Source organism: Neolamprologus multifasciatus, chromosome 9 (genome assembly GCF_963576455.1).
Source record: "Neolamprologus multifasciatus chromosome 9, fNeoMul1.2, whole genome shotgun sequence".
Lineage (NCBI taxonomy): Eukaryota > Metazoa > Chordata > Actinopteri > Cichliformes > Cichlidae > Neolamprologus > Neolamprologus multifasciatus.
In genome coordinates this window covers 22098592-22113090 of record NC_140447.1, presented here as the reverse complement: position 1 = coordinate 22113090, position 14499 = coordinate 22098592, and the positions used below count along the sequence as shown (strand labels likewise).

The 14499-nt window shown below is 41.1% G+C and overlaps 1 protein-coding gene across 1 annotated transcript in view; it reads left to right on the top strand.

Moving 5' to 3' along the window:
• cyribb (CYFIP related Rac1 interactor Bb) overlaps positions 1-3322 on the top strand; it is a 40651-nt gene extending 37329 nt beyond the window's left edge. Inside the window, exons 10-12 of the mRNA XM_085171613.1 lie at positions 6-132; positions 210-280; positions 2503-3322. Of these exons, the coding sequence (XP_085027739.1) occupies positions 6-132; positions 210-280; positions 2503-2566 (262 nt within the window). The 3' untranslated portion in view covers positions 2567-3322. The remainder of the gene's footprint in view (positions 1-5; positions 133-209; positions 281-2502) is intronic.
• Positions 3323-14499: the final 11177 nt, after the last annotated feature.

Below are 14499 nucleotides of genomic sequence, written 5' to 3'. Positions count from 1 at the left end.
GTCAGGGAGTATCGCAGTCGTTTCACAAGCGAGGACACGGTGTCCTTCTGCCTCAGGGTGATGGTCGGGGTGATCATCTTGTACGACTACGTCCATCCCGTAGGAGCGTTCGCCAAGTCGTCCAAAATCGACGTGAGTGTAGACACGTTCACGCCAAACGTCTCACTCGCAGCTTCTTCTACAGCTAACGGTCTCTTTCTGTTCCACAGATGAAAGGCTGCATCAAAGTCCTCAAAGATCAGCCGCCAAACAGCGTAGAAGGCCTTCTCAACGCTCTCAGGTCAGTTCTTGTTCCAATTATTAAAAAAAAAAAAAAAAAATCCCTGCTGCCCAGCGTGAAATGTGATTGCAGCCCTTGAGCAGGCTTTTAAACTGAACAGGAGCAGGCTGCTCACGCTGTGAGTTGGATGAGTTGGTTCCTGTTCACAAGCAGCAGACAGACCTCATCCCCTTCAGCGCAGTGACTCATCCTCCACGCCGTCCAGCGGGGGATTCGGTCAGCTGTGAGCCTGATCCGGGTTGGGTGTCGAAGCCTCTCCACAAAGGCCGATTACATGTGACACCAGGTCCCCTCGCGCCCTCACAAATTTCACCCACCTCACCTCGCTCTCGCAGCTGCTGACAGGGCGGCTTTGAGTCGACCTTACATCTGTGTGTTTGTGTGTGTGGGAAGCCCGAGGCGGGCCGGCTCTACCGGGCCACACGAGGTTATTTTCATGCGAAAGCTGACAGATTTTCTCTCAGTGATTGCCACACTGATGTGACGGAGGATGATAGTGCATGTTAGACACATGCAGTGCTGGACAGTAATGAAGTCAAAGTTTAAGCTCACTTGAGTACCTCTACAGCTCAGAGGGGAACACTGCAGTTTTTACTGCACTATTTATCTGACATTTACTGGAAGATTTTCGAATTTACAGTTTTGTAACTGCCAACACAGCCAAGGAAAGTACAAACTCTTTCATTTCTAAGATGGGCTTAGACGAACAACATCATGACACATTACACTGTGTTGTTATTTGCAGTCAGTACATTCTTACTGCTTCCTCAGGAATTAAGAGGGTAAGTAGCAGCCAGCTGCTGCTAATCAAATGCAATAGACTAACGATCATCAGCAAGTGTGAGCAGCTCTATAAAAACAGAGGTTTTGACAGTTTGCTGGTCTGAAGTATTCAGATAAGTGCAACGTCAGTCTTAACAGGAGTGGACATCCCAGCTAATTCACTCCAGGGTCAGATCAAGCAGCGCTCAGAGAAACTGCAAAAAAACCAAAACTCAGACCTCAGGCTGTATTTACCTCATTTTAAAACCTGCTAATGACCAGATAACTTTTATGCCCCGATAGCGCAAACCTTAGAATTGACAGAGGGTGTACTTTCATTTTTTGCTATCAATGTATAATAAATAAATACAGTAATACAAACACTGGGGCTCTTTGCCATGTTTCAGATTCATTAGCAGCCGCATCAAAGCAGGACTGCAGCTTCCTGTTATTTTCATCAATGTTTAAACTGCAGATCGGGCCGGTGTGTCAGGTTGTTGCAGGAGTTCTCAAAATCTTGCGGGCAGATTTACATGAAGATTTTACCACCAGCATGGCCCAACTTGGAATTGATCCAGATCTGGAGGATTCTTCTTTTTTATTTAATTGTAGCGTTTATAAAAATATGGCCTCAGAGCAGGTTTCAGTATACGGGGCGCCCGCTCTCCCAGGTGAGCTGCAGACACAACACTTTTGGAGTCTTTAAAGGAAGCTGTTGCTGCTGCTGCTGCTGATCATGATGAGAACAATTAGTAGGAATTGGAGTTAAAGAAAATATCACAAACTGAGGCAAGAATTCAATGAATGCATCGTGTGGTGGCTTTGGCGTTGGTACGCAGCCTCGGAGCGCTTCTTTTGATCGATAAGACGTGGAAATGCTTCCTTTTGTTAACAGTGTCGACTCATTCCGAATCAAATTAAGCTTCACTTGAAAACACAGCCCTCAGATTTAAAGAGTGTGAATCTTTTAAAGGTACAAATACTGCAGAAACAATAACTCCTTACTTTGTAATAAGAGCTCCTGGCAGAGCAATAGTTCCTGTTTCTGTGTAGTCTATAAAGTCTATATTGAAAAACTGCTTCAAACTTTTAGCAGAAAAAACCTTGAACATGTTACAACTCAAGAAGCAGAAACCAGAGCATTCACAAGTGTGATTTCCCATCGGACGTTTTGTTTTTAGTAACAGTTTAAATCTTTACATATAATCCAAAAAGGCTTAAGTCGGATCAAAAGGTTAAAGGAGAAGAAAGCTGCCTTCTACTGTTTGGAGGAGATTGACACCAGATCAGGAACCAGTGTGGATGAAAGGAAATGCTTCAGTATTAACATTTACTCCGTTAAAGAGGACGTTTTCAGCTAAACGAGGACTTTCACTTTGAGAGCTCGAGCATATTTTGTATTTTCACTCTTTGTTCTTCTACTGAAGTGCACATTTGCTTTTTCTCTCTCTCGCCTGCAGGTACACAACCAAGCATTTAAACGATGAATCAACCAACAAGACTATCAAGAGCATGCTGCAGTAGGACTGAGCTGCTAGGACTGCTGAAGGGAGACGCCGCTCTCTCGACTGATGTCGCTGCACAGAATGTTTTATTTTTTCTTCCTTTGTTTGCTTTTTTTAAATGGAAAAGAGCTACTGCTCCGCCCTCTTTTATACTGCAAAATGCTACTGCCATTGTAAACGTCTTTTTTGGTGCCAAAAAGATGTCGCTGATATGTAATGTTTTCGATAAAAGCCCATGCCGCTATGGCAGCTAATGAAAGCATTGTGGATGCTCCGGTTTTTATTTTAAACATGTCTTCTTTTTTTTCCCTGTGTAAGGGGACGGGAGTTCTGACTTGAAAATTTAATACAGAGAGATATATAGAGACGTATATATTATTTTTGGTTGATTTGTTATTTAATTCCATCTTCTGCATGATTACGAAACAAAATAGTCTTTTCCTTGTATTTAAAGTAAAAAAAACAAACAAAACAAAAGCAATGGTTCCTCTTAATTTGTCTGGTCTTTTGTGCTTTCATAATTAAATGTTTTGTTATTGAAATGGTACTTGTTGAATTGAGATTAAGAGTACTGTTTTTATATTTTTTATAGGTTTTAATTTGTGCATATGTCTTTTTTTTTGTTTTGTTTTTTTAGTTGTGTTGTATTTTTTAGTTGAAAACTTTAAACTGTGATACGTTCAAAATCAAATTAAAACTGGGAGTGTGTACTGTACATGCACAGTATGTTGTGGCTGGAGAAATTAAAAGGAGAACTCTTGTTTTCTACGACCCCGACTCGTCAGGTTTGATCTCTTCTCGCCGTCTCCGGGCACCCGGAGGGGAAGATTGAGAACTCAGTGACACATACAGTTTTTTAAACTTAAAACCAAAATAAGCAACCTTAACACTTCAAAGCAATCCTCTTAATCTAATTGCCAAATTCTGTCTGTTCACCTTCATGTGAAGGTCAATAATGCTCTCAGGGTTGATGTTAAGTAATGGTAGTTACAAATAACTGAAACCAGCCGAGCGCAGCAGAATATTAATAAAATGGATGAAGTGAAATCCACCTTCACTACCTGCAGGATTGACTTAACATTAATGCATCGATAATTACAGCGCAGAAAAACCTTTTTTCCTGTATTTTGAGTGTAATTTAAGCATGATTTGATTTATTTACTGATAGTGGTTCTTGATGAAGCCCCTCAGTTCAGTCTGACTGAAACAGGACATTTTCGCTCCCCTATGCCTGCTTTTAGGAAGGAGGGTGGAGCTTCTGTGCTCGCAGCCCTAGATGACCATATTAGGTATTTCCACTCTTGCTGACATCACTCAGAGTCAACAGTAGAAAAAGAGTCTGGTGCCTAAGCACCATTTAATATGAGCATCCTTCATTGTGATACTTTATATTTGTGACACTTTGAGTTCCCATGGAAATCTGCTTTTAACAGTCCCTAAAGTGATGGCTCAAAACAATAAACTGCAAAAGCACCTGATGATCAACGCTGATGTCGTTGGAGGCGAAGTAGGTGAATTACAACCCCGTACTCCACTGACTCCGGCCTCCACAGCCAGTCAACACTAAGGATGAATGACGGCAGAGCAGGTTAATAAGGATGACAGAAAAAATTAGTGAACTGTGGATGTAACGGCTGATTATAGAAACCTGTTGGCAGTTTAATCTGTCAGCAGGTGCAACAGAGCAACCATTTTTGGGCCACCCGATGAACGTGAGTCTCTTATAGTTCTGTTTTTGGTCTCCACCACCTGTTGAGGGATGTATTTTTCTCTCTAGCTGCTAAATGTTGCACTGTGTTCACTAGTCAGTCTCTGATTTACAGTACAGGCACAAACTGAGAAGGCCCCCTCTTTAAGGTTCATTTAATGTGTTAGACTAACCTGCATATAGAGGGAGGTGTGGCACTCTCCTCCAACAGCACCAAACCCAGACCTGTTTTCTTTTAGGTGCCTGTTTGTTTGTTTCAGCTGATTCAGTTTAGACAAGAATCTTGTGTTGGGTTTTGCAGGTAATTGTTTTTGCATTATTAAACTGCAGCAGGTTGGAGGTATCCCATTTCAAATGGGCTCTGTGAGCTATCCATTTGGGGGTTTAATAATAGTACCCCAATGTAACCACAATGTCCACAGTTCAGTTCCTTGCCACATTCATTCAGTTTCTTCTTTCTGCCCGTGATTATTGTCTGTCCTCTTCAGACCGCTGGATGTCTGATAGAGGTGAAAAAGCATTAAGAGCTAGTACGAGGTTGAGCAGGCAGTACTTTTCTAATAGGCGACTGCAGGTGCCTGGGTTCTATCCACTTCCTGTGTGTCCTTTGCCCTGCTTTCTTTTCCTGATTTGTCTACATTTACACTTTACAGTTGTGGTCTCATCACTCATCATGGGCATTAATGTTTGTGGGGATTTTTGTCTTTTAATGTTTTCTTTCAACTGTTCCTTTTCCAGGGTGGAATGATCTTTAATGACTTTAAAAACAAGGACTGGGTGCACAAGTTTTAATCTATTTTAGATATTATAATCCACACAGTGTCCAAAGTGTACACACAGGCTCAAATATATGCATACAATCAAGTAAAACTTTTAGTAAGTTGTGCTGAAGGTTCTACAAGGTCTTTTAATTTGAGAAGGCCAAGGCCCATTAACCTCTGGTTAGAGCTCATGACTTACTACAGCTGGTAGTTTCTCTTTGGCAGCTTAAAGAGGATTTGTTTGACAGCACTCATTGAACTGACTAATACTCATTACTTCAAACAACTGAACATAAGTACAAATTATTCAGCTTTCAAATCCAAGACTGTACCAACTATCAGGCATGGTGGTGGTAGCATCATGCTCCGGGGCTGTTTTGGTGCGAATGGTACTGCTACATTACACATAGTGGATGGACTACCTCCAAATTCTTTAACTTGAAACTTGGACACAGTTGGATGTTCCTGCAGGACAATGATCCCAGACATATAAAAAGTGGTTTGGGATGGATAAAGCAGGCATTATTATGACATTAAGCTCCTGGAAAAACCTTCACAAAGCCCCAAACTCAACACTTTGGAAAATTTGTGGACTATTTACAAAAATTTAACCAATTCTGTCCAGAAGAGCAGTCACAAATCCAGCCAGAATTATGCCACCAGCCTGTTGATCACTACCAAAAAGGTACAACTTGCTAAGGGACATTTAACGAAATATCAGTGAAGATTTATGTATATATATTTGAGCCTGGGAAATGAAAACCTACAGACCCAATTCTTGTTTTTAAAGTTATTAAACATGTATGCTGTACAACCGATCCACCCTGAAACCAATAAATCATTAAAATCCCCAAATTACCATGACATTCGTGCCCACTATGAGTGCACGTAAACGTCACATCTGTACAGAGGGTTAATTACCGAGCACTAGAGATACAAACAGGCCTGCTGTTGTGCACAGTTTCCACCTTCATGCCGAGCTAAACTAAACAGCTGTAGTCTGTAGAGTCATATTTAGTGTACACATAAACAAGCAGTAGAATAATCCTCTCCTCTCTCCTATGCAATATGAAAATAATAGTAACAAGACAAAAAATACTGTTTTGTTTGTCTGCTAATGAAAAGCATCCATTTCCCCCAGTGACACCTTTGTTAAATGAGCTTTTCATTTGTCCTCATTTTCCCCTTTTAGACCACTCAAAGTCTGCTATACTTAATGGCTCACTAAGAAACATAATTACACAATGTCAGTGACAAGTGGTCATCTCTCTTTATCTAAAACAAAAAAAAAAAGCTTTTCAGGATCCATTATTCCTTTCCTCCACATTAAAGGTTTTCTCCTGTTCCATCCATGCTCCGGTAAAAAAGAAAGATCCTTTCAATTCATTCTCACTCTCCTAACCTTTTTATTTTTCCTCCTCTTTTCAGTCATGACACACAGAGAGAGGGAGCGAAAAGAAGGGGGCCACTCTCGTGTGGCCACTGCAGCAAAACTTCTCAGGGTCAAAGGCAGACAGACAGCAGAGTGTGCATGGGTGTGTCCTCTGCAGCATCGCTGCACTAACAGACTGGGAAAAAAAAGGGAAGGAAACGAGAGGGAGTGAAGGAGGAGATGGGAGGCAAGCGGAGCGGTTTAATCTTGGGTGGGTTTAAAATCCTTGAGGGAGAGTTATAGAAAAGCACGGTGGGGGTGGGGGTGTATAGCTTCTGTTGCATTTTTTAAATGCAGCTCAAACGTGGTTGCAGGGCATGCGACGCGCACAGAATAGCTGCCTTTTTGTCACCGTGACTCCTTCACAGTGGGGAGCGTTGACCTTGTTTCCCACCCACCGTGACCCTCCATGCAGAAGCTTTCACTGCAGGCGGAGACGGCGGCCCTGCTGTCCAGACGAATGAAGCCTTTCTGAGCTGTATTCAATCTAATATCAAAGTCAACCGTTCCTCTCACCTGAGAACGATCATAACGGAGCAGTGTGGAGGCGTGGAAGCCAAAAAAAGAAGTAAAAGACTGAATTAATGAAGTTTTTAAAGTGTATTAAACCTCCAAATGTTATTACAGATTGATGCTTGAAGCTACAGGATCAGATCATGTGTGAATATCGGTAAGTAGCTGATTACACCCACAGCATCCCTGCTCTGTCACTAGAGCCACAGACTTAATAAAAGAAGGAAAAAAGGGAAGGACCATGTCTATGGTATCAGATAAGAGCAGGAAGCTTGGGAAAATGACCTTCACGCAGATTAAATCCTGCAAACACAGATATCAGCTAATTAGTGCAACACACAGAATCTCACCCGCTATAACTGGAGTTCCCAGATTCAATCTATATCATCAAATTATGAGAACTTTCTTCTCACCTACCTTTGATCTGCCTGAAAATGTTTTTGTTTGACCATTAAAATGATTGCTTTGAAATCTGAGTTTCTCTTCTACATGCAGCTGATTGGAAACCCCGGGGTCCCAAGGTGAATCAGCAGTACTGAGAATAGTGGGAGGTGCTTAGGTAACAAAAGGCCACGCATCAGGTGTGGCAGCCCTTTGTCTTGCTCGGTGAGGGGTTTGATTCAACACGCTCCTCCATGATATGTATATGCAGTGAATGTGCTGTGGTGTTATAGGACATCCATAAAGTCCTAAATGGTTCTTCTATAGCACTTTATACAACTTGGCTCGTTCACCCAAGCCTAAATGCTTTCTAACATTCACACTCCGATGGATGCATCGTAGAGCAACTTGGAGTTTGGTATCTTGGGATGCAAGCTAGAACAGCCAAGGATCAAACCACTGACCCACCAATTAGTAGATGACCTGTTCTACCTATTGAGCTACACCACTGCCAGATGTTTTCAATAATTTTGTCATTATCTCAAAGTTTCCACTTATTAACTCCATATTTCTTTTTTCTTTCTGCTGAAGTTATTTTCTCAGCGTTTTAATTAATAGCCTGAAAAAACTGTAACATGGCAAAGAGCAGCTGGAGACAACTTCTGAATCATTTATAACTGTATTTCATAATAATGCAAAATAAAACGTACGATAAATTCCCCATCAGTTGACCTGGAGAAGCTTGATAATTCAGTTTAAGTTTAAAATATATTAAAAGGCATAAAATGTAAAATGGCCTTTATTTGTATAGCGCTTTACTTAGTCCCTATGGACCCCAAAGCACTTTACACATTCAGTCATCCTCCCATTCACACACACATTCACACACTGGTGATGACAAGCTACATTGTAGCCACAGCCACCCTGGGGCGCACTGACAGAGGCGAGGCTGCCGGACACTGGCGCCACCGGGCCCTCTGACCACCACCAGTAGGCAACGGGTGAAGTGTCTCGCTCAAGGACACAACGACCGGGACTGTCGGGGCTACAGGAAGAGTTCTCCATGTTTCTTGAAAGAAACATTTAAAACTCTTCTTTGGATGTTTGCTGCATTTTGTTCTGTTCTCTGTCGAGATGATGACACACTGCTTCATTATGTTGAAGTCTGGACTCTGGGGAGGCCAGTCTGATAGTTTTACATTGTGTGTTTTTCTATCCAGGTGTGCTTTTGCTGGATTGTCAGTGTGTTTGGGATCATGCTAAAAATGAAACCACTGCAAATCCGATGCTTTTCACATGTTATTGCAGGTTTTACTGTACTTTTAACAACACTGGCTAAAATGCAGCTTAAACCATGACGGCGCCTCCACCCTGTTTTACAGATGGCTGTAGATTCTCACTGTTGTACCTCTCTCCTGACCTCATTTGAATGTACTGTCAATGATGTAAGACAAGAATGTCAAATTTGGGTTCATCACTCCATAAGACCTGTTTTCACAGAATTTCAGTGCCTTTTCTCCCTGTTTGCTTTCCTCTTTGAACTGAAGAAGCTTCTCAGATGAGCGGTGAAACATCTTCAAGAAACTTAAAGAAGTCTAGTTGCTTTTCTCTCCGAACTCCACAGATTACCATGACCTGGACGACTGAGAACCTGCACAGAAATATTCTTGAATTCACCTTAAAGAAAAGGACAAGAAAAAAAGGCGGCTTGTTCAAGACTTTTGCACAGTAGCTTTGTAGCTGTTTATTTTATGTTAGCACTCAGCTTTATCACCAGCAAATCTCATCCATCTATTTATTACCAGTTTATAGTTGTTGTTTTATGTCATTGTTGTAGCCTGTATTTCATTATTATGTTCATGGGTGATTTTTATTCGCTTGGCTGCAGTCTACAAATGTTTTATTATAGGATTAAACTTTGTAAAGCACTTTGAACTTTTGTTTTGAACAGTGCTAAATTTATTCAATTTGCACACTATTAATACTTGATGAGTTATATCTGTGTGCACTGATGCTGTGGATGATTTGAGGGAGAGAAGGCACACAAAGGAAAAAAAAAGAGATAATCCTGAAGCTGTTTGAAGGTCAAGTGTTGCCACATTAAATTTTAAAGTATTTGTCAAGCAAATATTATATCACATCACACATATTTCCTGACGGGGATCTTGGCCTTGAATGTTTGGATTGCTGCCCCTTTGTCCTTGAAGTTTATAGCCTTCAAAATGTTTTCTTGATGTGACCGACTGAATTCGTTTGAGTCCTGCTCGTTCAGCAGGAATTCCTCATGATAAAAATCTCCATGCTCGTTCACGACCACGTTGGGATTGTTTCTGTAGCAGTAATTAAGATGTAGCCTGACAGCTTATTCTTCTTAAAATAAAATTTATTATATTTTCTGTGTTTTTTCCCTGGAAAACAAGAAAGGAAAAATTCAGTGCCAAGAAGTGATGTTTTTTTGTGTGTTCAGTTGCAGACAACAAGAGGCAGACTGCCAGAAATGAAATATGTTGCACTTCTGATCACCGTAGGTGCATTTCTGATCTGTTGTGTTATGCACCTTTTCCCTCTTTGCACCTGCATTTCTGCAAAAATCGTGCACGCATACTAGGTTAAAAAAAGAAAGAATTTTCCCTGGAATTTGAAAAGCCTCACGCGCTGTTTCCATGCAGATTTGTTTAGCTTTTGTTAGAAGATGTTAGTTTACTGATACGGAGCAGTTAGTTTTCCTTTAACGCGAGCAGCTGAAGAATGAATTAAAAGTAAAACAGATACAGTAGAAGAAGTAATGATTCGATCCAAAACTACAAAATCAACAAACTCACAAATTCAGCAGGGGATCAAATCATCATTTCCCCTACTGTATCCCGTCATTTGTGTTTGTTTGGGATGATACTTGGTGGATTTTATCCGTTATGTCTTCTGTCTAAAACACACCAGAAAAACCGGCCAAACACGGACGGCGGCCTTTCATCCTCAGCGATCCTGTGAGGCTTCCCATAAACGCCCGAGGGTGAAATCTTCCTGTGTCAGAGAACTTTGTGTTCTTTATACAGTAGGCCTTGGAAGATGAGCTAACACTTGGCCCCCTCGCAGGGGAACATAGAGCTATACAGCGGCGTCCAGAGGAAGTGAATTATGTTGTTGGTCACACCTCACAGAGAACATCTCACCATGCGGTTTAGTGTTTTAGAGAAAAGTGAAAAGGAGATTCGCTTTATTACAAAACGCTCGACTTTTTGGCTTCGTGGAGGGCAAAGCCGCCTCCTTTCCTCCTTTCTGCTCAAGTTATAATTATTTTTTTCTGAAGACACGTGTAAGTGATGCTCTACAGTTTGACATTTCCACTCCCATGTGTCACAGAGAACGGGCACAACTGTCAGTTTGTTTCCGAGTAAAGAGTTTCTTCTTTTATTCCAGTGAAAACCCCAGCAGCCTGAGAGCCGTGCTCTGTCCATAAACCACAAGGCCCTAACACATTGCTCATCTGTCTCTTGGGTGAGACAAGTTCACTTTTCTCAGAAAGACAACGGCTATCCTCTGAGACCACCCTGCCACCCTCACAACCACCCCTTTCACACACAAACACACTCACAGATGCAGAGACCCCCCCGCCCCTGCTCAAAAATCCCACTTCCTCCTGTACGTTGCTTTAATCGGGGGAGTCTTAGTTAATCAGTCGTGTCAAAACATTAACGGCTCATTGAGGATCACGTTTCATGCCAGCCAGACTGAACCAAGGGTGCCGTAATCTCGGTCCGTTGAGCAGATAGGACTATTTGCTTGGGCAAAGCTTCAACGCTTTATCAGGAACTAAGAGTCAGTGAAAGTATTGCTACACTTCAGTAAGAAGGCACAGGCCAAGTTCCTCTTAAACACTCTCAAAGAAAGTGGACGTTTTATATCAAGAAGCCTGTTTTTTAGAGAGGGAAGCATATTCCACATCTGGAGTAATAACAATAAAAGAAAATGCCCTAAATCCAACTTTAAGAAGATAAAACCTTTCAATTAGTTTCAATTATATATAAAATTTATATTAGTGACAGTTACGTGTCCAAAAAGAAAAACAAAATTATGAATATTCAATGTGGCAAAAACATTAACTTTAATTGAACTTTTTTCAACATTTAATCAACAGAAAATAAAATTTCCATGTTCTTGGGACATGACACAAACTAATCCAAACAAACCTTCAGGCTAACGTGCAAAAATACATTTACTTGTTATATTTTAAGCTGGAGAGTTCCCTAAAATAGCACATAGGATATCAGAATCAGAATACTTTAAGATCCATAAGGAAATTATGTATGTGATATGTGATTGTTTGTCTCCTTAACAAAACTCCCTACTGAGAATCTAAGAAGCTATGATGTAAGAGCAGAGCACTCGTCTATTTTAGCAAGAAAAGCTTCGGTATTCAGATGGTGTGAGGAATTATTGGGGTTGTAAAGAGGAAACACACCTAATTAACCTAACGGTCTCTTCTTATCAGGAGTGTAGAGAAACTGTCATGATTTGGATTGTGGAGTTGTTGAACATCCAAAATGCAGATGTTTCAATCAAAATTTCAATCTTTAATTTGCCTAATTAAAAAAAAACAACAAAACTTAAAGAGGTCTCCACAATACTGACATTTTTTTTCGGTAGTCTTTCTAACGCTCTTGTGCCGTTTGGTTCCAGACCTTTTACATGTGAACCATCTATTATCCTGTCAGCACAGATGCCACTTAATTGATGGTTACAGCAGTTTTCTTCATAGACCTCGTCCGTGTTGGCTTAAAGAGCTCGGAAACATAACGTGATGAAACCTAAATATCCACGTAGCAGCTGATAACCTGATTCTCTTTTTTTCATGCGTGCCAGTGATGAGACTTCAGAGGGGGCAGTGACGGTCTGTTAGGCTATCCACTGAACTGAGACCTCTCAACAATTACTGTCTGGCTTCAAAGAGCTCACGCATGTATGGCTAACTGCATTAATAATTAGATCTAGTTAAGGATTTCAGTGAGAGAACTTTGTTTTTATACCCTCCCTCCTGTTTGGTAATCCTGTCGTCCAGTTTTACTTCACACATTGGTGTGAAAAGACACCAGAGGAGTGTGAGAGTCTCCCTCAGCGGCTGTCACTTCCTTACTTAGAAACAGAAATGTATAGAAATGATGCGGAGCACGCCAAACCTCGCTGACCACCAGCAGCAGGCTCCAACCATTCACGCAAACTGCAAACAGCAAACAGCAGCATGTCAGGTTGCTGCAGCGTGCCACCGAAATTTCACTTAAGTTTCACTTTCCACAGAATTTTACTTTATAAGCTGTTATGTGCAAAGACACCGGGGAATATTTATCTGAAGGGACTTCTGCTTATCTTCACTTTTATGTACAAGTCTAAAAAAGTTATTAAAGTAGTGACGTGGGGGAAGAAGCACTTAAATGTTAATTTCATTGAATTTTTGACATATTTAAGTAATATGACAACATATAGCACATTTAAAGGGGATAGTTAATACGTTTTATCTGCTTGGATATTACTGATGAAATTAACAACAATGAGACTACCCCAAACAAGACTGATTTTACAGCTGGAGGCCGCTCACAAATATGCTTTTATTTCACTAGTATTTGGCTAGTGTCAGTGTCCCTGCTGGTAGCATGAGGCAATATCTGGACCCTACAGAGGTTGCACAGGTAGTCCAGCTCCTCCAGGATGGTACCATTGTTACCCAAGGAAAAAATTGAGTTTTAAGAGCATGGAGAAGATTGAGGAAACAGGCAGTTACTCTGGGAGAGCTGGACGGGGCTGCAAAACGCCCTTAACCCATCAGCACGACCAGTATCTGCTCCTTTGTGCAAGGACAACCAGGATGAGCACAGCCAGAGCACTACAAAGTGACCTCCAGCAGGCCACTGGTGTGAATGTTTAGATGTGATGTCTTTTCAAAGTGTTCCTTTAATTTTTGTTTGAGCAGGGCATATAATACTGCCAAGCTAAGCTAACAGGGGCTTGTTTGTGAGATTAAAGTAATCAATAAAATCTTCTTTTAACTGCAATCTGTGATGAACCACTGCTGGAGCGAATCATCTACTAATTGGAAGTTGGTGGTTCAATCCGTGGTTCCTACATGTTGAAGATAATGAACCCTGAGTTTACCCCGATTCATCTATTGGAGTGTGTTGGGTTAAAGGTGCATAAGCTTAGAGAAAAGGAGCTTGCGTGAATTTGTGTTATGAGACTCAGAGTTACTTACTAACAGTGTTGTTACTGGAGCACAAAAGGCCATGCTTTTCTTCTTTTTTCTCCCCCAGCTTTACCTGTTTTGTTTAATCACTAAAACACAGCTTAATCCTGAGTATAAAGGAGTAAAACATCTGATTCAACGTACTTTAACTGTAAACGCAGTAATTATTCACATTTTTCAGATTCAGAAAGAAATGGCATGTTATGTTAGAAAACGATTAACTAAATAGAGCTTTCCAATCTGGCAACCCAAAGATTAACATGAATAATAATGGTCAGTAGGTTTTTTTTCTCTTGTTTCATCCAGGCTAAAGCGCATTATTTCCAACTGATCAACTTCCCTTAAGTATGTTTAAGTTTGACACTTTTGAGAGAAGTTTTTCAGGTGTTTTTGACATGCCGGTCACAACACATAAATTCCAACTTAAAACCAAGATTGACCTCAAAGCTGCCTGGCTTGGACTTCTTTATTTTTTTTGTCTGTATATACAAAACTGTCACATTCACTTCCACTTGCAGTTTTCATTCACTCTGCCTAATGCAATTTCCTCCGACGGAGGTCCTGAAGGGAGTCGACCGTTTTCTGTCTTTCCATTGGTCCATAAATCATGACCCTGAGTCCTGATGACGATGCAACTGTGGTCACGGTTTCCACCATCAGGTTGTGCTTCCAGCCATCCTGTCACTGAGTAATATCCGACAGAACAGCACACGTTCATGTGAGAAGCCCGGCCGTGTGGTCTCACCGAGTTATTGTGATGGTGTATGGTGAAATAGTTCTGTTTTTTTCATTCTCGCAAGTATTTCACATGACGGTGTGGAAATGATGGAGACCCTCATACATTGAAACTCATCTTCTTAAGCAATACGAAAAAAATTCATTAAAGAAATGACACAGGACCTAAGAGAGATACATCTGGACCTTC